The sequence below is a fragment of the Apus apus genome, chromosome 5 (assembly GCF_020740795.1).
Source record: "Apus apus isolate bApuApu2 chromosome 5, bApuApu2.pri.cur, whole genome shotgun sequence".
In the NCBI taxonomy this organism is placed as follows: domain Eukaryota; kingdom Metazoa; phylum Chordata; class Aves; order Apodiformes; family Apodidae; genus Apus; species Apus apus.
In genome coordinates, this window is record NC_067286.1 from 33,512,065 (window position 1) to 33,538,910 (window position 26,846).

Sequence of the window (26,846 nt, forward strand, 5' to 3'; positions counted from 1 at the left end):
TCAACAAAAGTGAAACATTTATTCGTAGTCTGCTGCATTACAGGTAAATAAGTAAATAGGCAAATTCCTTCACAGAGCTCTACATCTGCCATAACAATGCTGTAATGTTTCAGCTGCAAAGCTTTATTGATAATTTCAAGAAGTTGAGCATGTAATACTAGATACAGAGATTTAGAATAACAGTGCCTTCTTATCAGAAACTATATACTGTGCCATTAATGCAGCAAGAAAAGTAAGAACCTCTTCTTTTGTTGGAAGTCTTACCTGGTTAGGTTGGCTAGGAAAACAGGCTCTCCTGGTGTTGAAATCCTCCAATGCTGAAGGCCTCAAATTTGCACTGTTGTAAGGTTCACTGGTTACTACAGTTTCGTGTTGGAAAAGGTGATCTTTCATTAATGAACCTGATGTATTTTCTTGAGTAGTCTAGAATACATAAGAACTCCCTTGAAATGTTTTTGCATTTTTACAAAAAATACATCAAACCCACCAAGTTTGTACATAAAGGTATTAATATTTTACAACATGTGTTAGAGGCATCTATAAACAGAAGCATTTTTAAATACACATTTTTTAAGTACTCATAAGGACACAAGTATTTTCTTTATTATGAGTCTGCCTTGAAAAATAAGAGCTCCTCTTCTGCAGAGCATACACAACTTGGGCATTAGAGATACATGTTGTTGTAACTCACTTGCCAAATCAGACTGAGGAACTTCTCCAAGGAAGGAGAGATTAGCCTAGTTTCTAAGATTATGCTTTCCCTAGCTTCCCACAAGGCTGCCAGCATTTAAAAATATGCAACTGGAGAAAAAAAAATAATCTGAGATTAATAAGGCAAAAACTAGTCTGACCTTTTAATAAATTACAAACAAGATCAGCTGGAAAGGAACTGAAAGCCATTTTTAACATATACTGGCTCAATTAAAATATCTAATCACAGCAAGCGTGTATTAAACAACTAACGACTGTCTTTTTGAAATTAAGGCTGTATCAGGGAATCTGACACAAAAATGAGACCACATGGCAACATATAATAGGGTATCTGCAGGACGTGTGCCTCTGAGAATAAGGAAGAGGAAGTATGTTTGGGTGGAATATTAGCTTGTGAGATGATCAAATTTCTGAAAAGAAGAGAAAAACAAACAGTTCTCTTTCTTTAAGCTTAAGTGACTGGGATATACTTAGGATACAGTAGTGCATATTGATATAAATCCATTGGGCTGCCAAAAATGTACTAGACAATGTTTTGTTTGCATTAAGAAATGCTGTAGATGTAACTGACTGTCATAATCTGATAGCACTGAGAAAATTCTGGCATGATCCAGCTTCCAGCAATGAGAATGTTTCAGCTTTATGGTAAGGATTTGCATCTATCAAGAAAACATTAAGAGGGAAACAAAAAAAACGCTGCAGAAAACTACTGAGGCAGAGGCAAACCTGAAGTTTTGGCAGGTTAAATACTATCACTGAATCATTAGTTTTATCAAAAACTTAAGGACTTATTCTGGGATTACATTAACACCTCACATAAAAGCCTGATGTATAAAGCTTTGAGATATCTCAATAAAGGCGAAATAGCTGTTCTGTAGCTGATCTTTAGGAGAAAGAAAATTACCACATCACTAAGAATTTAAGAATTGTTCAGAAGTACTATGACTGGGAAAACGTTAAAAATCAATCATCAGTTTTAATTCTAGAGAGCATATGCCCCAGAAAAGACAACAGCTCCATCAGGTTGAAGTTCTACTGAAAACTTTTGAAGAGAGACAAAACTCAAGGAAAAAATACTTTTGGCAGATCCTTGAGTATGATAGTGCCACTACGCAATCAACCTTGTTGACAAAATTAAATTTTCTGGTCAAAAACTGTTGGGAAAGGAGTACAAAAGAAATGTTAAAATGACTGGCAAGAGATGGATTTCATGGATATATACTTATTTTAAGGGCAAAACCCGTAAAATATTAGTGCCATATCAAACATCTTCCTAACAGAAGGTACTACTCTAGCTATATTGCCCAATGACATAAAAGCTTCCAAAGCACAGGAAAGCTGCATCCAGAATGAGGAAGAAATGCCCAAGACTATTTTTGGTTTGAGCAATGTTACAAATGCTTACAAGCAGAAACAATTTAAGCTAGGAACACTTGGAACAGCTAGAAGCCATTTTACAGAAACCACAGTGATAAGCACTACTTAACCCTCCTACCCCCCTATCTATTATCAATTTGAGGGGTCTAGGGAGAAGGGATGAGAGCTGCAAAACTACTCCTCCTTCCTTCCCAGGGAAAAACACATCCTACCCACAAGCCAGTCTTTATCCCTGGGTGAGATTTGCAACAGCCTGCATTATTTCCTGTCCATGAAGGTGATTCACACCTTTTTTTCTTCAGAAATAAACTACCTGAACTGTAGAGCAAAGGGGATGCATGCTCTCACAGACACACACACTCCCCTTTGCAGTCAAAAAAGGCTCAGTCTAAAACAGGATACAGGAACTGATCATGTATTACAGTGCTAACTAGCAGCACCAGACAGCGATGTATAAAATACAAACCTTAATCTTAAAGCAAGCCTTTGTGCCCTATATGCAGCAATTACAAAGGAATGCTTTTATAGAATTCCAACACAAACACCTCAATTCAAGTTAATTGACTTCAAGGACAAATCTGGGGGTGAGAGTCGACAGAGAAAGGCATCTGACCATTTTAAGGTAAGAACTCATGAGATAGCTGTTTGGAAAGTACAACACCCAGCCTAGCAACCCCAACACTACAGGCAAGCAGACACAGCCACTTCTGGTGTTTGTGAGGAATGTCAGTGATCAGTTCAGCTATGATCTTATTTAGCCTACTGACTATGCAGAACTACAGAAATGCCAGATGAATATCCTGAACTCTGTATTTTTAATTAAACTGATAGTCTAGATGCAGCCAAACCACGTTCATTAGTGTCAAAAAGCAGCTTCACTTCCTACTCCAATGTGATGTTTTATGACAAGGTCATAAACACCTAAATCCCCACATTTTTAGTGGAAACACAGACAACCTGCAGGGAGAGGCCCTAGAAAAAAAAATGCTATTGTACTGAAAACGCATTTAAGGAAAAAGCACAAATGTAAAGTTTTCCACATGAAATAGGTTTGGTATATTAAATATATAGAATATTACACACAAACACAGATGCACACATTCCCCTTTTCTACTGTTCAAAGCAATTACACCGCCCACATTCAATATCCTTTAACCACAGCCTGCAAAGTACAGTACTGGCATAGGTTATTCAGTATCATCTGTAAAGTAACCTTCGCTAGTTTTAAATGCACAACGGAAATCTGGTTTGCTCCCAGCTGCTGGTATAATAATTACTGTCCTATGGTTGCTAAGAGATACTCTGAATTTTTTTCCAAGACTACTAAAACATTTCTGTGCGCGCAGGGAAAAGGATGCTGGGTAAAGCAATAAAATGACTCCAGCTGTAGCTCTCCAGCAGAATTCAAAGCCAGATGACAGCTGTAGAGAAAATGAAAACCAGACTGAGCTTCTCCTTCAAATTTTCTTTCCTTACTTTTCCCAGTTTGCCAGAGTTAAGTCTGGGAGAGAATTCAACATTGTTCTGCAAACATTGTTAAAAATATTCTGCTCTAAGTAAGTTTAATGATTACATAGAAGGATGGATGAGAGACCACATTTCTGTTGCATCCCAATTCATGTGTTTACTTCCCATGAGGCCTGAAAGTCTGCTGTTTGATACTAACCAATACAAGAAGCTTTTAAATTATTATTTTTTCGTTTCCTTAATTTTAAAATAATGAATAGATGATAGAGGGTTAAAAATGTGAATAACTTCCTTGTACTTTAGTTATTTCTAAGACTGATGGAGCAAATATTTTCATATTTGGCAAAGAAGTTCTTATTATAATCAGGTATATATTTCTGACATGGACTGAAATATTACCTAGATTACTCTGGATGGTTTGTACAGTTTAAAGTAAAAAACAAGGTATCTGACAAGCCTCTTTCTTTCTAGGTTATATATCCTGAATATATAAAGCATAATAGAGGTTTTTAGGGATTCCAAGGAAGGAACTAGTAAATTAGAACATAAAACATAACACTCTGAGGAAATAAGATGGAGAGGGAGACTTAAAGTCAGCTAGGGATACTGGTGAGAAAAAACAACAAACCCAAAACTTCCTTCACTTTTTCAAATACTACTCCACAAAAAAAGCTTAATAAACTCAAATAATTTTAGCATGATATATTACTGGACTTATTTAAAATGGATAATATAAATAAGTATTACTTTTAGTTCTAGTAACTACACCAGACAATTTATTAAGTGCACTAAATACTGTAATCTTTAGTGTTTTATCATGCAGTATTTTCTTCTGCATAAAAACAATACAGTGTCAAAGGTAAATAATTTCACATTTCATTACAAGTCACAATGTCCAGTTATTTTTGTAAAATATAACTTCTGTGAACCTTTTGTTATACACAAAATAAATTGAACGGTCCCTAAATAGCATATTTACAAAAAGGCATGTGTTGCAGGCCTTCTTCCCCTTCATAGTCACAAAACCCCCAATGTACCTACCTATTTCTGAAAGAACACGCTACACTGTTTTTTCCTGCTTATAATTTATCAGTCTGCAGTTTTCTTCTGGCAGTAGTAAGAAACTTCAAAGCATAAGTGCTCCGCTTCTTACTACTTCAAAACTGTTAAAATGTGATGGTAGCCTATAAATAACACCAGTATGGTTGAATCAACAAAACCTGAAAGAGATTAAGACCCAACTGCTCTATTTTTCAGTTTTCAAAAGCAAAACTTACACATTTCAGGATCCAAGCCCCACATAAAATAATTCTAAATGCATGAGCTCTAGATTTCATTTAGCTAGATTTACTTCTAAGGAAAAAAAAAAATCAGATTCTTACATTTTTCTTCAATTAAGTCAGATAGTTTATATTTGGTTAGAGGAAAAGAATCTGAGCCAATCTTTAAACAAACAAGCAAACTGACTTAAACAATCAGCTTGTCTTCTGCATTCAAAATGCCTGTTTTTATACCAAAAAATCCAAACCTCCTACCAAAACAAATTATTAGGGTATGTTGCCTTATAACTATATATACATTCCCGGGATCCACTTGCAAGCACTACAGGAAGCCAGATAGCTCTCCATTAACTAATCCATGTATTTCTGTTTGAAATTAATCTAGTAAGTCTAAGGCTCATTTAATGATATAAACAATTTGCATATAATATGTTCATTAAACAACTAATAGTAGTTGTATTCATGTAAGCAACCTTTATAGGCAAGAATGAACACCCTTAAGCAACGGTATTTTTAAAAAACAATATTTCAACATTATTTGTGAACAACAGAGTATCTAAAGAAGCTATAATGAAGCTATGTCTTCAAAATCAACTTCAGTAAGAAGAAAGCTTTCTCTGAGAAATTTTATTTGAAGAACATAATAATAATAATAAAAAAACCCCCAACAAACTAGTGACCCAAGATCACAGAATCACTTAGGTTAGATAAGACCTTCAAGATCATCGAGTCCAATCACTAACCCTACTCTACCAAGTCCAGCATTAAGCCATGTCCCCAGGCACCACATCTAGACGACTTTTTAACACATCCAGGGACGGTGACCCAACCACCTCCCTGGGCAGCATGTTCCAATGTCTGACAACCCTTTTAGTGAAAAAGTTCTTCCTAATGTCTAGTCTAAACCTCTCTTGGTGTAGCTTGAGGCCACTTCCTCTTGTTCTATCTCCAGTTACTTGTGATCAGTGCCTGCCTCTTTTCAATGTCCTTTCAGGTAGTTGTAGAAGGTGATGAGGTGTCCCCTCAGCCTCCTCTCCTTCACACTAAACAGCCCCAGTTCCCTCCACTGCCCCTCATAAGACTTGTTCTCAAGGCCCTTAACCAGCTTTGCTGCCCTTCTTTGGACAAGCTCAAACACCTCAATGTCTTTCTTGTATTGAGGTGCCCAAAACTGGACACCGTATCTGAAGTGGGGCTTCAGCAGTGGCCCCCCTGGTCCTGCTTGCCACACTATTTCTAATACAGGCCAGGATGCCATTTGCCTTCTTGGCCTGCCGGGCACACTGCTGGCTCATATTCAATCAATCTGTACCCCCAGGTCCCTTTCTGCTGGACAGCTTTCCAACTTCTCTTCCCCCAGCCTGTAGCATTGCATGGGGTTGTTGTGGCCCAAGTGCAGGACCCGGCACTTGGCCTTGTTGAAGCTCACACAGTTGGCCTCAGCCCATCGATCCAATCTAAGTCTCTCTGTAGAGCCTCCCTACTCTCAATCCTCAGGCAGATAAATGCTCCCTCCCAACTTGGTGTTGTCTGCAAACTTACTGAGGGTGCATTCTATCTCCTCATCAAGATCATCGATAAAGATGTTAAAAAGAAGTGGTCTCAGTACTGAGCCCTGAGAAACCCCACTTGTGACCAGCCATCAGACGGATTTAACTCCACTCACCACCACTCTGTGGGCCTGGCCATCCAGCCAGTGTTTTACCCAGCAGAGCGTATGCCTATCCAGGCCATAAGCAGCCAGTGTTTCCATCAGAATGCTGTGAGAGACAGTGTCAAAGACCCTATGGAAGTCCAGCTGCTGACTGGGCATTATGACCTAGTTGTTCTGTATATGGTGCATAATGCTACTCAAGATGATACAACACATTACAGTGAACAAAATGTAAGCCTAGAAAGCACAAGGTAAGAGTTCAGTTTTTGGATCTGCATTAGAGTCACAAGTGCAAGTTTTGTACAACCCCTGTTCCTGCTTTCTATATCTATAAAAGGTGATAATATTTAATAAGAGTAGGCATTGCAGTTTGCCAGCAGCGCCACTGACTAGGTAAGAAGGCTGGATATTTTGATCTTATTTGGATCCTTTTATTCATTCTCTGTAGTGCTGAATATAACCAGCCAGTAAAATAACTCATGAAGCATGTTTTGCTTTCTTCATCACTAATCATCATAATTTTTGAAAGAACCACTGTTAATGAAATTTATATACAAACTGTGCGCTATATTCATACTTCAAATATGCACTAAATGCAGGATTCCTGCTGTGTAAGATGACTAGAACAGCACAGCTGAAACACCTTGACAGCAGATGATGTAACTGAAAAATATGTATGAAAATGAGTATTTTCAAATGTACATTCTGGGCCCTCTGCCTACCATACTACCTAAAGAAGAAAAAATGAAACTGAAGAATATCAATACACGATAGTTACTCCAGGGTATAGACAAAAATAAAAGTGCATTTACAAATATGCTATGAAAAGTATAGTGCTAAATAACTTCTCTCTTTTTTTAATATTTTGCTATTTTAGACTTATGAATACTTAATATATTTAATTAAATAGAGAAGCTCTTCTGCTTGATTTTTTTCACTTCATTCCTTAAGAGGTAACAAATTATGATTCTAGAAGACTGTTTTGATGAAGAAAAAAACACCCCATTGCCCTCATATCCAAGTATCAACTAGCTCTTTAACATTCTAGCCACACTCTAAAATATCCATGCATATATATATATACACACACACACATATATATACATACGCATACACACTCTAAAACTTACTAAAAATACTATGAGAGACTTGGGAAAACAGCTTATAGAATAAACAGGGAAGAACAAATCATTAGGTCTTTTAAAATATAGTGGGGTGGGAAGAAGGAGGGACAAGTCAACATTACTTTTCAAATACATAATACATTATCTTCAAACAAAATGATCTTAGCCGTCTTTCAAGTTAAACACTCTGCGATATCAAGTTCCACTTAACAACAGTATAAGTCTTGGAAGGGGGAAGGACCTAATAATTTTTAGAAGAGATTGTACACAATTTGGTCCTTCCAAGATATTCTTGATGACTAGACCCGGTGCCTGTAAGGAAAATGCTACAGCCTCTCTACACTGACACTCATAACCCTGCAATTATGACTTTGTTACTGATACATAAACCAGAATTAAATTAAGCATAGCTAAGCCAGGGTGGGTTTAGCCTTTCTGGCATTTCTCCCCCCCCCCCCCTTCTGGTATTGTTATCAATAGGCAAATCTAATATAATTTACTTTACTTTGGTATGCAAGATATGGCAAGCGAGATCAGCTAGCTTTGTCATCTCTAGAAAACAGGTAATTCTTGCCTTGTATCCCCAGCACGAATTCACAATTAAACAATGCATGCTGTGATGAAGTCATTAAATGTTTTCCTGTCTGTATGGAATGCAACAGATTAATTCTACCAGTGGGTTGCACCAAACAAGATTGTTTGTACAATTAAGTTATATATACAGAGATATTTTTTTAAAATGTATTTATATGTATATATAAAATATATGTATTTATATTATATAAGAAGTAAATCTACATTCTCTATTTACATATCTAAATATATCTCTATAGACCAGAATATGTAAACACACTTTTCTCCACTCTCCCAACAACAAACTTCGTAAATATAAAGAATCCTGGATATTTGCTTCATTTTTGGCATACTTATATAGAAATGGAATAGCTAGGCAGCATAATCAAGAGGTAATTAGTCTCCTCTAATCTCATTAGGCCTGTAGAAATTGCTCTGTTATTAATCCTTGCAACAAAGCGTGTTTAAACAAGTCTTTTAAAAGCTGATTAAGGATTGCATTAACTTTGGCACACATTTCCTCCACCATGTCAAAATCTCATTCCTATTTTAAATCCAAAATATCCAGTATTTATAGTTTTTACTTTGAAGTGCCTTAAAATAAAGCAATAAAGAACAACAGGTGGTTGCACAGCCAACACTCACACAGAGACACATTTTTTCTACCACAAAATGGAAAGAAACCAGGAGACTCTTCTGCATTGCCACTGCATTGCAGTATCCTTTCTAAATACTTGACTCTCCACCTCCTATCATAATTTGGTTCTTACCCATATCTTCAAAGTAGGCTGCTAATTTTCTTGATTTTGCGTGGCAGAGGTTCTATGCTGCATCTATCTACACTGATAAAGAAGTTAGTGTTGCAAAAATGACAAAAATCTTTCCATCAAGAAATAAGAAACCACTTAAGAATACTATTAGTTTTCTGAATAGTCACTAAGACCCCTTAGTCAACTTGATTCTCTATCAGCTTCCTATTAACTTCAATAACTACACTCTGAAAAGTGAATGTATGTGTAAGTAAAGGCATGACTTTCCCTTAAACTGTAGAAGAAATGACATGCATACATAGACACAAATAGGTTTTTTCTCAGTTATATTACAGATACTTACTTTATACATGTATCCATAATATTTGTTTATACTGACTTTTTAACTACCTGGATTCTTGGATATTCCCAGGCACTGCTACACATTAGTGTTACAGTACTGAATATGGTTTTTGTGTAAAGCATTATGATTCTGAAGCACATTACGCTTCAGAATTCATATTATTCTCTTCTGCCATTATAACGTATAGAAATTGAATGATGCAAATATGGATCAACACAAACTTGAATCCCAACAAGTGACTGCTTTATCTTCAGTGTGTTTTTTAAATTTATCTGAACCTCTGCCCTTCTTTGGACTGGATTCTTAAACCATTGTTTCAGCATCTTTTCAACTCTAACAACATTAGAAGTGTCAATCACTGTAGTGAAATCTAGGAAAACAGATAGGATGTCCATGTAGTAGAGTAAGATTCCTGACCTCTCAATTTTTTTTTCCCCCAAAGAATACTCCATGTTCCCATGAGTTCAAAGAGGACACAAAACCTAGAACAGATATTGTAAACTTAAAAACTAAACTCAGGATGGTTAATCAACCTGTTGATTAAATATCAACTACTTAAGTTTAGATCAGACAACATTTTAAAGTCTTCTAGATAATTGTTCTGGAACTTCCTCAAAGTGAATTTTGCTACTGCCCTTGTTTGGTTATTCTCATTAATGAAAAAAAAAAAACCTGTTCAATGAATTTCTTAAAAAAAATAACTGCACAATCAATTAAAAAATTGAAATACTCACTTGAAAGCAGTCTTCTGCCACTTCAGCATCATTTTGAGAGGGTGGATAACCTACAGAAAAAGTAAAAAACCCCAAATTGCAAGACTACTTTCTTTTTATTTACTGCTTCCAGTAGTCCACAACATCCTTCAATATCCAGCTATAAGAATATAAACACACTTGTTTACTTTTTAAACCAGTAGCTCCCTGTACTTCATGTTGATTTTAACTTTCTACATTCTGTATTTCATATACTGAATATTCCTAGCCACACTCCTTTCTCTTCTTCACACCTTTCTTGCAAAAGCATTTGCTAAAGTGTCATCAGAAGTCAGAAGCAAGGGAGTACATTCTTGTTAATGTAGCATTTTGAAAATTAAAGGCAAGTACATTTGCTTGACATGAATGCATGCTGTGCTATATTTTGGTATAAATCAGCAGAAATTGCAACTGTGAGACCCTAAGAGAGGAGTCATATGTTCTCTAATTATTTCTCTTGCAGGGATATGGATGATATCAGCACAACTTAAAAAAAAAAAATAAAAATTTCCCTTCAGAAACATGTTTCTCCCTTTGCTAATATAACACATTAAATCCCTAAATTTACAGAACATCACAGCATAGAATATTATGTTGAAATTTCTCCCTTTGAGTTACTTTTCACAAGCCTGAAGAGATATTCCTTCCATTCAATAGACACCTGTTCTCCTCCTTCCCTCTCCCCATCTGCCAATACATTTATCACATTTTCAGCTCGGAATCAAGGCTTGATGATCTGCTTCAGTTTGCTCACTAGTTTCCGAGAGGTCCATGAAACTCTGGAACCAGTTAGCCATATTACTATTAAATTATTCTACAGTCCCATATAAACCTGTCCTCAGAACTACTCTGTCAGTGTTAGTAAACAAATACAAATATTAAATGAAAGTATGCACAGATAAAAAGAGAACTCAACGGGTCTTAAATCATTCAGCTTCACAGCTTATCCTCTAAGAACACAGAAACTGTAAAAAGCTGCTGAGAAGATCCAAGTAAGACACTATAACGTTCTAGCTCCCTCCATTTCTTCATCTCTAAAATAACAGGGGCAATGCTTTAGTATGTAGGGATGTTTCAGGGCATTACCTTATTAGTGTTTGAGAAACAATCTAAGACACCTGGATGAATGGCACTTTAGAAATGCTGTTTAGAAGTACTATTTAGGAACTGTTCAAATCTCAATATGCTATAGATGAATTCATACCTTCAAATACTGTCAGCACTAATCTTATGCAAAGCGGTCTGATTTATCCCATTTACTAAACACCCAACACCTGCCTCCCTGTCCCCGTAAGCCCCTTCACCTGAAATATGTACCTTGAGAAATATCCTCTACTGCTCGCCGAATACCTCTGTCAAATGCTCTTGCATCAGCAGGACTCTGAAATGTGAGGCCAAACTTTTTGTCATCAATCTTCCAGTGGTAAAAAGTAGGAGTAACTTTGTTGTAAACGAGGTCCTTCTTTAATGTGCATTCCAAGACCACCTTCCAAAAAGAAGAGAGGAGGAAAAGATACCACTGACTAACATATCAAATTTAAGAACAAAATGCAGTCTTTGCACATTACCTGAAAACATGCATCATAAGAGCAGTTAAAAGTCTCTGTTTAAATTTCGTCCTATTACAAGAATGCAATTTTAACTTCATTGCCATTACAGCCAATTTATTCAGTAACAGTTGCTGATAGGTGGAACGGGTTAAGGACATTATAGGTATACTGAGTGAATCTTCTCAATCTCAAAAGCATCTCATACCCACAGAAAGCACTTTGCTCAGTACAGACTTGCTACAGGTTCAGCAAATTAAATAAGCCACACCCTGTATCAGTGGGAATTTTATTTGTACATTTATTATGTACAGTTTTTGAGCACTGGACTAACTTCATGCTCCTTTCAGATGGAATCAGGTTTCTGCCAGAAAGGCTATTAGACATGAGAAAATAAACAGAAGAATTGTTTTAAAAACTGAGATTAATACAATCTAAAATGTTTTTTTATGTACCTAGATAGAGGTATTTATGGCTCATGTTCAACTATAATGAAAACACTAATTAGGAATACTTAAGAGAATTATTTGGCTACAAAACTATTACAGGTGTACATGCACATTCAGTTATGAAGCAAAGTCGCAGTTTTCACTTAATTTCCCCACTTTAAATTGGCTAGGTCTTAAAATATATTTGCATACTCAGTTTAACTGCAAAAACAGTTTTACACTGAATGTTGCTCAATTAAAAAAATCCAAGGTGAACAAGAAAGAATGGAGGGACATGCACTGATCTCCTTCAGTAGCACTAGATATAATAAAATGCACAGCAAGAAAACCTGTATTTCTGTATTACTACTAAATTCGGAAAGCCTACAGTGAGAGAGGTGAACAAGGAATTTTAATAGTCTATAATTTCAACGTTAACATATTTTCATAATTTTAATTTTACATTTTGTTACAGATGCAGGTTTTTCAGATAAAAATACAAAATTTCTTAAAATGTGTAGAAAAATACGGTTAATTATAATTGCAAAAAAAAATCACCAAATTAAAAAAAATCCTGTCAGTACTTAAGATTATTCTTACATATCCTTTGTGTTCTTCCTCTCCCTTCCATGTCTAATTATTACAGAGGCAAATAATATTTTTTCTCCTGCTCTTCATTATTTATTCCCCCTACCCTATATCACACCCCTAAGCATCTTATCTCAAGTTTTACTGCCTTCTCCTTCTACCTCTAGAAGAATGACATTCTTTCTGCACATATAAACTGCTTCAGCATTAAAATAATTCCACTCTGAATTCCCTAAATGGTCAAAAAAATGTAGGTGCAACTGCCTACGTGAAAACACAGGAAGGACTCTTTAACTATTTGCTGTAGATGTGCAGGAAAAGGTGCTGCAGCAAAAAAGGAAAAAAAAAAAGTATTCTGCAGTTTAAAGGTGTTTTAAATGATGGTTCTTCATTGGTTTTGATTATTTTTAAACCTGCTTCCTCCTAAAAAGAGAAGTTAAAACCAAAGATTTCTTACATCACTGCATTTCCTAGGTCTGGGAGCACTTTTGGGGACCTCTGCTGTACTAAACACCAACTATTTTCACACTATATTTTGTGTGCAGTTTCACACAAAATAACAAAAAATACTGCAAGACTCATTTTGTAGCACCTCAGTGAACACCTGCTCCCAAAGGAGTTAATCCAGATTATATGGAAAATTCGTACCTGGATGACAAGTATTTTTAAAAGATAGTACCACTGAAGGCAAACTACTGGATCAAAACTTTACTGAGGAGAACATATGGTTTTCCAAGAAATCCAAATCAAGCCAGAAAAGCCCCAGATCAACCCCCCAACCCAAAAAGTAACACTGCTACACCCAATCCCCATCTTCAACCCTCAATGTTTTCTAAGACAAGCAATCATTAACAAAACCAGCAAACATATTATCCAACACCATAATTGTTTTCAGCTTGATTTAAGGAAACAACACTGCCACTGATTTTTCAGATCTAAAGCTGTATGAAAACAGACCAGTTAATACAGTTGATGCAAATGGTTAAGGGCACTGAAAGGGAAAAAAAAAAAATATCAGTTGCATCAAAATCATGTTACTAGACACATGAAGAACCCATATGGGTGAGACTTTATGCCTGTGCCACCTGAGAGGAAATTCAAAAACTGTTTGTCAGAATAAGCAGTAGGACACAAACCTACAAACATCCAGCCTTCAGTAGACTTTGTTGCATCCGGAATACTAAAAAACCAAACCACACAAAAAACATACCAACTGTCCCCCAGAAGCATTTTTTTTCACTCCAAACGCTTCTATGCTTTGTGGCAACAATGTGGTTTTTTTTTCCCTGTTGAACATAATGGTGTCACATGCTTCTTCATGCTGAAGCACACAAGCTATATCTGGGGCTGGGGAAAAAGTATCCCAATACATGTATGTCTAAAGCCTGAATGTAGAAACCAAGCTTTTAGCAATATAGATAAATTTTTTGAGTCGCCAAACATCCAAAACTCCAATTATTTTTACTGCACTTTGTTATGGTTCAGAACTCTCCGTATCATATATGAAGATGACACCATACTCTCATCTACATGGTTACCAAAAAACTGCCTTCCCAATCTTTTTAGGTAGATCTCCCCCAAGATCTCCAGTGATAAACACAACAAAACCCTGCAAAATTGTAAACTGACTATGGCATAACAAAGTTGCATTTTTTAATAAACATGGCTCAGTGTTCTAAAAGTTTTCTTGGAGATTTCATGTAAGATTTCCATGCCAACATGAAGTAGCCATCTTAGCATGGATTGGGAAATGTTGCAGTTATCAGACTCAAAGAAGAGCTCCAAATCCACATGATCAAGATCTAAATTCTAAATTCTCAGAGCACGAACAGGGCTGTATGTCTGTTTACTACTACTTAGTTAAAAAATCCTTTAAATACCCAGATGTCATTAAGTGTAATACTAAGGAGATCATAGCTACTCATAAAAATACTCATTTGTTACATGTTTCTTATCTCTGCGAGCTACAGTCTTTAAAGATATTAGAAACTATTTGGCTTGTGTAGACAAGATGACTCTCTAAAGTCAGAAATTTTAAACTTCAGCACTTCAAACCCCAGTATTTTTAAACAAGATGAGCATTTAAGATCATTACCTAAGGCTTGTTTCAGAAACAAATATGAAAAAAAATCCTTACTGCATCTGATATACATTTTTATTTTGATAACAGACCCATAATTGTACATTTCTAGATACTAGACACTATTTTACTGGTTTCCAGCTGACATTAAACAGCTTATAACATTACATGTAGACAGATACCCCATGACTTCTCATTCCCAGCCCATATTTACAAACACAGAAGCATGTCGTTTTTGATGAAACTTTTTAATGCCTTTTCTGCTAAACAGAATCAAAGGCTTTTCTCTAGTCTTGGGACCAAGCAGCATAACCTGAATATACATTCACGCTACAGATGATGTGGCCGCAGTGCAACCATAACCCTCTGAGATTATTAGCATTCTGTGTGTGCTTTTTTTTCCCCAGCAATTCAAAAAGCAAGATGATGACTGTACTATAGCTCATCAAAATCAACCGTTTGTCAAACTTTAAAGCCAATTTAAAAAGTAAATTATAAATTAAGATTTGAACAGCATATTTTTAGAAGAGAACAGTATTTATATTCAGTTTAAGCTTTGTACCTCTCCCTTTACACAATTACCTGTTCTTCAAAAGATTTTAAACTTTGATTTGTCACTCCTGACTCATGATCCGAAAGATACTAGTCACTTTTTTTTTCTTCTCCTCTAGTAAAAACTCGCACAGCAAAGGGCTGGAGAAGAAAATAAAGCAGAACAGAGAAGTCTAATAGACTTTTTATCCAAGAATGCAAAATTCACCAAAGCCTAAAAATGTGTAAGCTTGAGCCTAATATATGTTTAACACAAGTGCTATTAAGATAGAAGAGAGCTACTGTAAACACAGTAAAAGAGAGCAGCAGACCTGACCAGGTTTGAAGGGAGTGCAATTGTTCCAAGCAGACTGGCTGGAGCCAGATTAGGAAGGTGAGTATAATAAAGGAGGAAACATGTAATTATGTCAAAGTCTTCACAAAATACCCTTACATTCCAGCACAGAGCTAATCAACTTGAGCAAACTAGCAAGGAGGATTCCTTCTCCTAAATTAATTCAATGGTGCCACCACTTGCATTTTCTTCTCAAGCTAGGATTCTTTTTGTGGATCCCATGAGATATTATAAATAGCTCAGTACTGGACAAAAATTTTGAAAGTTCTACATGTAGACCGATCTGGTTCATTAAAGGGCTGACAGTAACCTAACTGTTACTGTCTGAAGCCCTCCCCCCCCCCAATGAGGAACTTCAGTATTTTGATGTTCAGACCCAAAGTATTTAATTTATACAGCTGACTTACAGACTGAGATTTATAGTCCGAATTAAATGCCTGCATATACTATAAAAATATATGGAGAAATAGAGCACATTGGAATTGCAACGCAGTGTCAGAAGTAGTACTTTGAGAAGCAGCAATTAAAGATAAGTTACAAGAAACAGTAAGAGAAGCGATAAAACATCTCTCATTCTTTTGCATTTAACCATTTAAGAGGCATCTGGAAAATACCTCCATTAAGTATATCACCTCTGGATTTCAAGTTGCTTGGAATAAATTCCACCTTTCTACTAACACACAGGTTGAACAGTAACACTGGCATTACGATTCCCATGCATCTTACAAAAAAGCTGTAGATCTGAATTTCATTTGCTCTCTAACCTGAGATATTTCAAAACCTATGCTTCCCTGCTTCCCAGAAAAGTGCTTCAAGTTCCACATTACAGTTTGTCCAGGATAAGGGAATTCCTGCACCTTTTCAGGAAGCTGAATGAGTTCACTAAAGAATGACCTACTGGGCAGAGGAAATAAAAATCTATTCTAGCTATAAAGGTATTTTAACAGTGTGTAATGTGACTTGAGGGGAAGACTCCATTTATATGGATTACTTTATTTTTTTAATCCATAGGAGTATTTTCAGAAATGGCTTGCAAAAAAGTGAATTGGAAATCGTGGTTCAGTTGACCAAGCTGGAATGACTTCTAGATACTACAATAGATTAAACATTCTCAAAGACACATATGCTCAAAGTCTGAATAACTGAAATCTTCAAAATGGTTTAGGAAGCTTTTTTAAACCAATATTGCTACTTTCTCTTTGCAAATGCAATTGCACAGCAACCAACTAAATAAAGAGGATATGACTAATTAAAAAAAATTACTAAATATTCTATAAGCAGCTGGGAGGAGTCACACGATCACTCGCCCTTGTTCTCACAGGGGACTTCCCAGATGTCTGCTGAAAATACAATACAGGAGAGAGGAAACAGCCTAGGAGGTTCCTGGAGTGTGTGGAAGATAACTTCCTGGCACAGCTGTTGAGTGAGCCAACTAGGGAAGGCATGCCGCTGGACCTGTAGCTTGCAAACAGAGAAGGATTTGTGCTGGGTGTGATGATTGGAGGCCATCTTGGACACAGCAATCACGAAATTATCATTTTTGATTCTTGGAGAGGTAAGGAGGAGGGTCAGTAGAACTGCTACCTTGGACTTCTGGAGGGCAGACTTAGGCCTGCTTAGGAGACTGACTGACAAAGCACCTTGGGAGGAAGTCCTGAAGGTCAAAAGAGTCCAGGAAGGCTGGACATTCTTCCAGAAGGAAATCTTAAAGGTGCAGAAGCAGGTCATCCCCATGTGCCAAAAGATGAGTTGGCAGGAAAGATGCATGTTCTGGCTGAACACAAAGCTTTAATTGGAACCAAAAAACAAAGGGAAAAGAAAAAAAGGGAAAAAAGAGGAGAGGTTATGGCCTTTGGAAGAAGGGAAAGAAAACTCATGGTGACTACAAAGATGTCATTAGGCTACGAATGGAGAAAATCATAAGAGCCAAAGCCCAACTAGAAATTAATCTGGCCACTGCCATAAAAGATAAATACATTAGCAACAAAAGAAGGGCTAAAGAGAATCTCCATCCTTTATCGAATAGGGGCGAAAACATACAAGACAAAGTAAGGAAAAGGATGAGATACTTAATGCCTTCTTTGTCTCAGTCTTTAGTAAGACATCTGTGGATGTCGTCTACCTAGACTTTACTGAAGTCTTTTACACAGTTTTCCACAGCATTCTCTTGGAGAAACTGGCTGCTCATGACTTGGATGAGTGTACACTTACCTGGGTAAGAACTGGCTGGATGGCTGGGCCCAAGACGTTGTGGTGAATGGAGTTAAATCCTGTTGGTGGCTGGTCACAAGTGGTGTTCCCCACTTAGTGTTTGGGCCAGTTCTCTTTAACATCTTTTCCAGTTATCTAGACAAGGGGATCAAGTGGATCCTCAGTAACCTTGCAGACAACCAAATTAAGTGGGAGTGTTGATCTGCCTGAGGGTAGGAAAGCTCTGCAGAGGGACTTGGACAGGCTGGATCAATGGGCGGAGGCAAACTGTATGAGATTTAACAAGGCTCAGTGTTGAGTCTTGCACTTGGGTCACAACAACCCCATGCAATGCTACAGGCTTGGGCAAGAGTGACTGGAAAGCTGTTCTGCAGAAAAGGACCTGTGAATATTGGTCAAGAGCTGACTGAATACAAGCCAGCAATGTGCAAAGGTGGCCAAGAAGGACTATTGCATCCTGGCTTTTATCATAAATAGTGTGGCCAGCAGGACTAGGGAAGAGATTGCCCCTCTGTACTCAGCCCTGGTGAGGTCACACCTCAAATACTGTGTTCAGTTTTGGGCCCCTGACTAAAAGAATGACATTGAGGTGCTGGAGTGTGTCTAAAGAACAGCAACGAAGCTGGTGAAGGGTCTAGAGCACAAGTCTTACAAAGGGCAGCTGAGGGTACCAGAGTTGTTTAGTCTAGAGAAAAAGAGGCTGAGGGGACACTTTACCATTCTCTACAACTACCTGAAAAGAGGTTGTAGCAATGTGGATGTTGGTATCTTCTCCCAAATTACAAGGGCTAGAGCAAGAGAAAATGGCTTCAAGTTGTGCCAGGGAAGGTTTAGACTAGATATTAGGAAACATTTATTCACCAAATGAGTTGTGAGGTACAAAAGCAGGCTGTCCAGAGAAGTGGTAGAGTCACCATCCCTGGATGCATTTACAAGATGGGTAGGTGTAATGCTTAAGGACATGGTTTAGTGGTGGACTTAGCAGTGCTAGGTTAACAGTTGGACTTTATGATCTTATGGAGACGATGATCTTTTCCAACCAAAATGATTCTACGATTGCACGATTATTCAGGTGTACAGATTTACAAAGAGAGGCCATTCTAAAGTGAGATTAGAGTGCACTGAAACAGCAGACTCAGTTTAACTCTTAATTCAGAATCAGAGTATGATAAAAATACTTGGTCCCTACTCAACAGCAAACATGAGGAACCCATAACAACTTCCACTTCTACTTTAGAAAATAAAAATTAGCATTTGATGCCACTGAAGTAATCTTCAGTGATCCTTTCCAGGGTTGCCTCTTTGAGAATACGGACTTTTCCACTGTTCAGGTTGGAACAGACAATTACAGTTCAACTTCTTTGTGTTGTTTTTCTTGGTCTTTTCTTTGTATTGTGAAATATAATAGTCACCTGTCAATTCTATTTGGACTAAAGACGAATTGCTTGGCTTCACTGAAGAAACGAGTAAAAACCATGCTCCATCAGTGAGTCCACAGCATTGTAGGAATACCCTAGAAACTAATGTAAAACCATTAACTATATTGAAAGCCTAAGAATCAGAACAGTTTTAGAACCAGTGACTAGATCCCTGTCCAACAGAATTTCTCTTCCAGGCCCTGCTACATCCTCCTGAAAAAGTATCATGACCTAACAACATTCTCACATACTCCACTGTATGATCTTGTTTCTTTTATGCCAACAGGAGTCTTGTTGCATACTGGGCAACCTTGTTGTTAATTCATTACACATTAACTGTTGCTTATAAATGCATTATTTGAAGTCTGAAGAAATACATGCATACGTAGCTTCCTTTTACTCCGTTACCAAAGCATCACTGGCTCTACCATATTCTTCCTTACAGCCTAAATCTGCATTTGTTAGTTCCCTGACACACACTGGATAGATGTTCTTTCTAAGTGAATTTCTTCCATCTTGTGTCCTGTGTTTTTGAGGGGCTTAATTCCAACAGCAACTTCCTATAACTGCAGAAAGATAAAAACCTGCCCTGACAGACCAGCAGTTCACATTTGGGGGCAGTGGGGTGGACAACACACATATGGATACGGGACAGGACACACACAAAAAACCCCAAACTAAATAAAACAATTTGTTCAGGACAATAAAGGTTTGGAAAACATATTCATGAGCTCAGTTTTGGACAGGAAGAGGAGCGCAGACATTTGAAGCCTTCTACCATAAGTGGAAGTGAAACAAGGCTTGCCCAGGGGAAGGAGGAGAGAGAACACAAACAGACTAGGACGCTGATGGCTGTGACAGTTTCATATGCATGCAGGAGAAATATTAAACTAACCTTCAGTTCTGAACATTTTATTACCCTCAGATTCTGAAGGCAAGCTGTGAATGTTGAAAGTACTAAGAATTAAGAGAAAATTGTCAAATATCTCTAAATGCAATTAAGCTCCTTAAAAACAGCTTCAGTAAATCTAAAAAAAGTTCTAAAGGGAACTACTGCAAAGTGAGGAAGGAACTGCAGGTGCACATAGCTGTGCAGGAACACAGGGTACTCTGCTAATAGCACTACGCCTCGCTGAAACAACTGAGTCAGCAGAATTTCTATTTATATGCTCTCTTCCTACAACAGTCACAGTCAAGGCAGAAAACTCAGCAGTCCTGCCTCAAAGGAGAAACTGGTATGCTTGAGAAACTATCAGCAGTACAGTGTAAGAAGTAATTCTACCTTTTAAGCTTACACAGAAGTCAAAAACTATTAGCAGAAAAGAGTTTTTGATCAAAGTCATTAAGATGAAAGTTTTGTGCTTTCCCCATCTCTGTTTCCCCCCCTTCAGAAGCCTGTTTGGTACACAAGTACCCAAGCAAGCCTAGAAAGTAAATTTTGTCTTCCATTGGTCTGCAGATAGAAATGGCTGAGATCCTATACCAGTCTTCCTTTTGTAAGGCTGCCTTTTGTGATGCTATTTAGGACAAATTTGTTACTGGCATTTTATTTAATGTAGTTGGTAAGTGAATACTGCCTATCTGTTCACCAAACCAGATCAATTCTTAGACCTGTTAGCTGCATGCTTTCTTCCAATAGACAAGTTATTTTCATGTTAAATGGCTACTTTTTGTCATAGCCAAATTCCACAAAAATATGAATAATTACTGAGAAATTCCTTCAGATTTTGTGTTTTTAACTTTATTATCTCATTTTCTAACATGCCTTTTAAACATAACACAATTGGTTTATAAACTTGTTAATAAGATTTAACTAACACTCCTTTGGAAAAAAACGCGAATAGCAAAATGTTTCCGCAAATGGATGGAAATCCACAAGGAAAGAAACTATGTTTTGAAGGTTGTAAAAGGTTAACTTGCCTAACTCTAGAAGTACATGGTATTACACCTAAAATAAATAATTGGGCCTTCAGGTACATAATCACCAATACAGATAAAAGATCATCAACAGCATAACACTAAGACTATACATTTACTTTCTAGTCTACAAGCCATAAAAATCAAACATCCATTCTTATGTCCTACACAGTTTTAGTAGGAACATTAAATGCATGCAAATTGTTACCGTTTTATCCCTGAGTCGTTCTCCATGGATAAGAAAATCAGCACAGCTATTTTCTTCCTGGGGAATGACTTTGAAGACTGTGACACAGCTCAGTCCACCCCCTCCAAGTGGTAACCATCCACCACTTGAGTCATCCCGGGTCATCACCACAGCTCGCACTCGTGCATAACTATTACTGGAAGAGATGCAAAAGAAAAAATTAGTTCTCCATAAATGCTAACCAGCTAAGTCTAGTTAAAAACAAAAAATCAAAATCAAACCAAAACCCCAAATAAAACAACAAACTCATAACCAAGATCATGGTAATTTCAACTGTGAAGGTTCAGTCCTTCCACAACAATCCACCTAGAAGAAACCAGTATAAATTACTCTCTAAAAAATGTTCTTCTGGATTTTATGTCTTCATTAGGACTTCTTGGAGCTTACATGCAATTCCTTTTAAAGAAACTTAATCAGACTATCTAGTTCCTCAGAGTCAAACTAATATTATTCTAAAAACTTTACAGTCAGTGATCTAGCTACAGAGGGCCAGGGGTGGGAAGAGAGTAAGCATGGCCTCCCGATTTATTTTAGACTAATCATGAAGCCAGTCAGCCACCATGAAATTGCACAGAAAAGAGAACAAGAAAGCAGAAAGAGGTCAGGCCTTCTGCCACTGAAATCTAAACAAGAACAGGCTTCTAGCCAGAAACCCTGCTTGCCTTCATGCCTTCCTCCCTCCCCCCAGTGCACATAGCCTGTCCTTTGCAAGGGTAGGTCAGGACACACAAGCTGTGGGGTTCCACAACAGAACCAGTTACAGCTACTTAAAACTGAATATTTGCAGTGCCTGCTAGCTGGTTCTCTCCTGTATTTGTAGTGTGTGGAAAATTGCTTAATTTTAAAATTTAACAGCTTTTTCCATAATTTAGTATTTTTATAAAATAAACAAATGGCTATCACTTCATTACTCAAAAATCAAACTCCTTTTTTGGAGTCCTGGATAAAGTTTTTTGTGATCTTCTCTCAGCTTTTATTCCTTCCTTTTAAACTAAATGACACATACTTAGTTTTGGTTATTTTGTCACAACAATTGGAAAACCCCATGGTTTACCAGAGATGCTGTAAGATCCAACATTCAAAGTATGGTCTACTGCAGGAATGCAATACTCCATGAATGAACAGTCCAACACTTTAAAAGAAATAAGCTTCACAATATCTTTTGCAACAGATTTCCGATTGACGGTTTAAGTACTTACACTCGTTAGCATTAGTAATATTAGAAGAGGACAAAGTTGTTCCTACTGTACAAAATTATCTGTGATATAACCATTCATCAAACCGCTGCATTTTAAAATGATCACTGCTTTTTTTCCCTTTAAGTGTCCCAAAATAATGGAAGGTAGGCTTTCTTGCATAATATATTATGTTCTCTCTCTCACACACACACGATTCACAGATATGATTCACATATATATTTATATATTAATTTTGCTGCAAGCATCTAAAGCTTAAATGCATAACAGTTTGCAAAATGGGAAATAAGACTACCCAATTTTAGCTTATAGGCAAGTGATTTTTTTATAGATACTTTGTTTGCCCCTTCTAAGCAAGAAAACAGCCTCCTCCTCCTAAATATCATAACTAAAATGACAGTTCAGTCAGTGATTCTCACCACTTCTGTACCAACATCTTTTAGTAACTATTCCCACACAGCAGACAAATATAATCAAGTAAAATCCAACCTTTTATTGTATGCATCTATCAATTCTAATATCTGCAAATAAAAATGCCTGTATCTTGATGCTTAATAGTATTAGTGAAAGCTGAATCATTCATTGCTCTCTATCACTTTATTTCACTCAGACATAAGTTCAGATTGTAGTTGTACACTTCAGATGCAAGTAGCCTTTTGTCTCATTTCTCTCAAGTGAAGATCCTCTTCTGACAGACAGTGAGGACATGGGGACTTTCTCTGAAACAGCAAGAAACTGGTTAAACCTACATACTCTTTTTTCTACTCTCCATTCAATTGAATAACAAGTTTAGCTTTAAAGTTATTAATTCTATACATTTGGTTGTAAAACCTAAGAGCTTTCTTTCATATGCGAACAGACTGCAGCAAGAGTTCAGTTAAGCATCAGTTAGGGATATCACAGAAATTCACTTAGGCTCCATGAGAAAACTTGAACTACAGTAAGTTAATTTTTATTATTTTAATTTTTTTTAATAGTGTTTACACATCCATTTTCTTTTCAAGAATTACTAACCAGAAGCAAAGATGAAGGACACCTATATAAGGCTTAGTATCTTCCACTTGCCAGAAGTTACCTGTGTTTTTTTTCCCCTTCCCTATATTAAGACACCTAGTCTGGCCTACTTAACATTTCCACATTTTCTAAACGGTTTTAGAAAGCATTTATACTTCCAAATATTTTAGAAACTGCTGTCAAATCCACTGCATTAGTGCAAGAGCTAAAATAAAACTCCCCAACAGGTAACATTTAATGAGTAACCTCTTAAATGGAAACAAAACAGTTTTTCCAGACAACTGCCCTGTAAATTAACTAGACAAATAAATAATTGTACTTGCAACAACACCAAAGACTATGAAGAGATTGCTTAGCTTTTGTTGTTGGTTGTTTTTTAACATTTTTTTAATATTTTAAAGGAACTCACAATTGTTAACAATAGTTATTTTTAGTAACAATACAAACTGGTTTGCAATTAGCCACAAAGCAGCAGCAAGACACAGTGATTTCCATTTCCAGAATCCTCTGCAAGCAAAACAGCTTCTGCCTGTCAAACGACCAGTGCTACCAAAACCCCTCAGCTGTCTTGTATCTCTAAGCATCCCATCCACTTTGGAGCAAACTGCTCAACTGCTGGTATTGCTTAGCTGTGGGGAAAAAGGCAGACAAGGCTCCAGTATTTTCTCGCACCATCCCTACAGCCTTTTATTTTACCTATGCTTGCACATTTAGCATCTCTATCAGGAATAACGAAACCAAAGAAAACCAAAGAGGGCAATCAGTTGATCATTGCTCTTGTGAAACCCTTTACTAGAGCTACCATAAGTATGTGAAATGTAGTACAAAGAACAGCATTGCAACTGCAGGCCCAAGACTACTTTATCACATCCAACCTTTCCTGAGACTCCCTGACTGGTGGTTGTGGCCACTGGAAACTCTTGAGGCAGAACAAGATTTACAGGAAAAGTGAAATGAGATTCTGTGCATATGAGCATGCTGCTTCCCAAGATTTAGTACTGAGCACCAGTGAAGACCAAGGACTACCACATCAGAATCCAAGACCAGTTTCTATCAACTACGGAAACAGGTGTACTCTCTAGCAGCTGTGTGCCTCATGTAAGGAGATGAGAGTATGGTATTCTTTTGTGATTATTGTGATAAACTGTGATGAAGCAGAAAAAATAATGTTACCTACAGTATAGTTAAGAGCTACTGAACAGGACAGCATGTGTCTGAATGGTGTATCTATTAAACTTGAAATTAAGTAATTTTAAGATAGCATAGCATATTATGTAGTTTCATTCTAAAAATATTACCTAATTAAGATGATTCTTCACCAAAATCAAAAGCTAGAGTGGGGTGAACTAAGAAGCCTGAGAAGGCATTAGGGAGCAGAAACAAAGGGCTACAAAGAGGAAAGATGTAAGACTTAAAAGTCCCTGCCTGTCATCAACTTTATTTCAAGATCATCAAGCATTAAAATCCGACCACAGGTTTTAAAAGCTCTCTCCTCCCTCCAAAAACCATGTGTTTGTGTCACTGTAATGCTCTTGGACCCAAAATGACTTACAACCAGGCTGACCAAACTGTTGTTCAAGTGCAGGAAGCACTCCATTGACCTAGACAAGCTGGGATCTTCAGCTCAGCAACTAACGAACAACCCTGCTTTTTCTGGCAGTGGGGGGAGGAACACAATTGTAATTTAATCACTATCACTTTTTTAAATGAAAAATAAAGTATTTTGATAATTTGAGCTATTTATAATGTGTAATATCAAGCCAATTAAAGATACAAAATGTTATTACAACATTTGTCCTTTTCTGCATTAGCAATCAAAAAGAGAATGAAAGGTTAAGAATTTTCTGCCAAAATACTTTTCCCAGAGAAAAAGGGGAGATGTTGAAGGAAGGAAAAAAAAAAGAGCTATCTTATTACATTATATTTATTTTAACCCTATTTCAACAGTATGTAAATCTTCCCTCTCCTAGATTCATATTAAGCATTGCCATTCTTTTATTTGAATGCAGGACTGAAAAATATTATCAGTGGTCTCAAAAATGTCTGTTAAGACAATTGAATCACAGAATCATAGAATGGCTAGAGTTGGAAGGGACCTTAAAGATCATCTAATTTCAAGGCCCCTGTGTGGGCAGGGACACCTCCCACTAAACCAGGTTGCTCAAAGTCCTGTCCAACCTGGCCTTGAACACCTCCAGGGAGGGGGCTTCCACCTCTCTGGGCAACCTGTTCCAGTGTCTCACCACCCTTACACTAATGTCTAACCTAAATCTACCCTCTTTCAGCTTGAAACCATTAGCCATCGTCCTCTCCCTACACACTCTTGTAAAAAGTCCCTCCCCTGCTTTCCTGTAGGCCCCTTCAGGTACTGGAATGCTGCTATAAGGTGTCCCTGAAGCCTTCTCTTCTCCAGGCTGAACAGTCCCAACTCTCTCAGCCTGTCTTCTTAGGAGAGGTGCTCCAGCCCTTAGATCATCAGACTACAAGACTCGGGTATCCTATCAATGTATATAAATACCTGAAGGGAGGGTGCAACGAGGATGGAGCCAGGCTCTTTCAGTGATGCCCAGAGACAGGACCAGAGGCAATGGGCACAAACTGGAACACAGAGGTTCCATTTAAACGTCAGCAATCAATTTTTCACAATGAGGGTGCCTAAGCACTGGTACAGGTTGCCCAGAGAAGTTGTGTAGCCTCCATCCTTGGAGCTATTTAAAAGCCATCTGGACATAGTCCTGAGTAACCTGCTTTACGTGGCCCTGCTTGAGTATGGGGGTGGGCAAGATGACCTCCAGAGGTCCCTTCCAACCTCAATTATTCTGTGATTCTTTTATTTAGTATCATATTTCAAAGCACAGCATTTTTAATAAAACATTTATGAATATAAATTTATAAATATAACTAAAATGGATTAATTTATGAGGATTTATGATACTTTGAAGTAAGATTTGTCACTGTGCACAACTGCTATTTAAACACTTCTTACAAGGGTAAGGAAAAAAAAAGGCATTCTGAAAAATCGTGACACACGCTGCTATGAAATTACACTATCTCTGCTGGCACACAAGTTATAGCTTCAGGCTGATCTCTGAACGTGAACTGGTCATGGATCAAGGCTCTTTTTTACCTCTGACTAGCACTTTACACATGAACTTTAACCCCTCCAACTTCTGGTGCAACATACTTATGTGTTTGTAGCCTCACCCAAAGAGCATAAATGAACCACACTTGGCTTTTTATGATTGTTATTATCCAAACAGCTT

General features: G+C 37.2%; 1 protein-coding gene across 3 annotated transcripts in view; it reads right to left on the reverse strand.

Annotated features, from left to right (window-relative positions):
- Positions 1-26,846, reverse strand: part of SPRED1 (sprouty related EVH1 domain containing 1) — a 63,008-nt gene that overhangs the window by 6,195 nt on the left and 29,967 nt on the right. For all 3 annotated transcript variants that reach the window (XM_051621461.1, XM_051621463.1, XM_051621462.1), the window contains 4 exons: positions 21,335-21,509; positions 11,369-11,537; positions 10,034-10,083; positions 265-423 (listed from right to left, as the gene is read on the reverse strand). In XM_051621461.1, the coding sequence (XP_051477421.1) occupies positions 265-423; positions 10,034-10,083; positions 11,369-11,537; positions 21,335-21,509 (553 nt within the window). The remainder of the gene's footprint in view (positions 1-264; positions 424-10,033; positions 10,084-11,368; positions 11,538-21,334; positions 21,510-26,846) is intronic.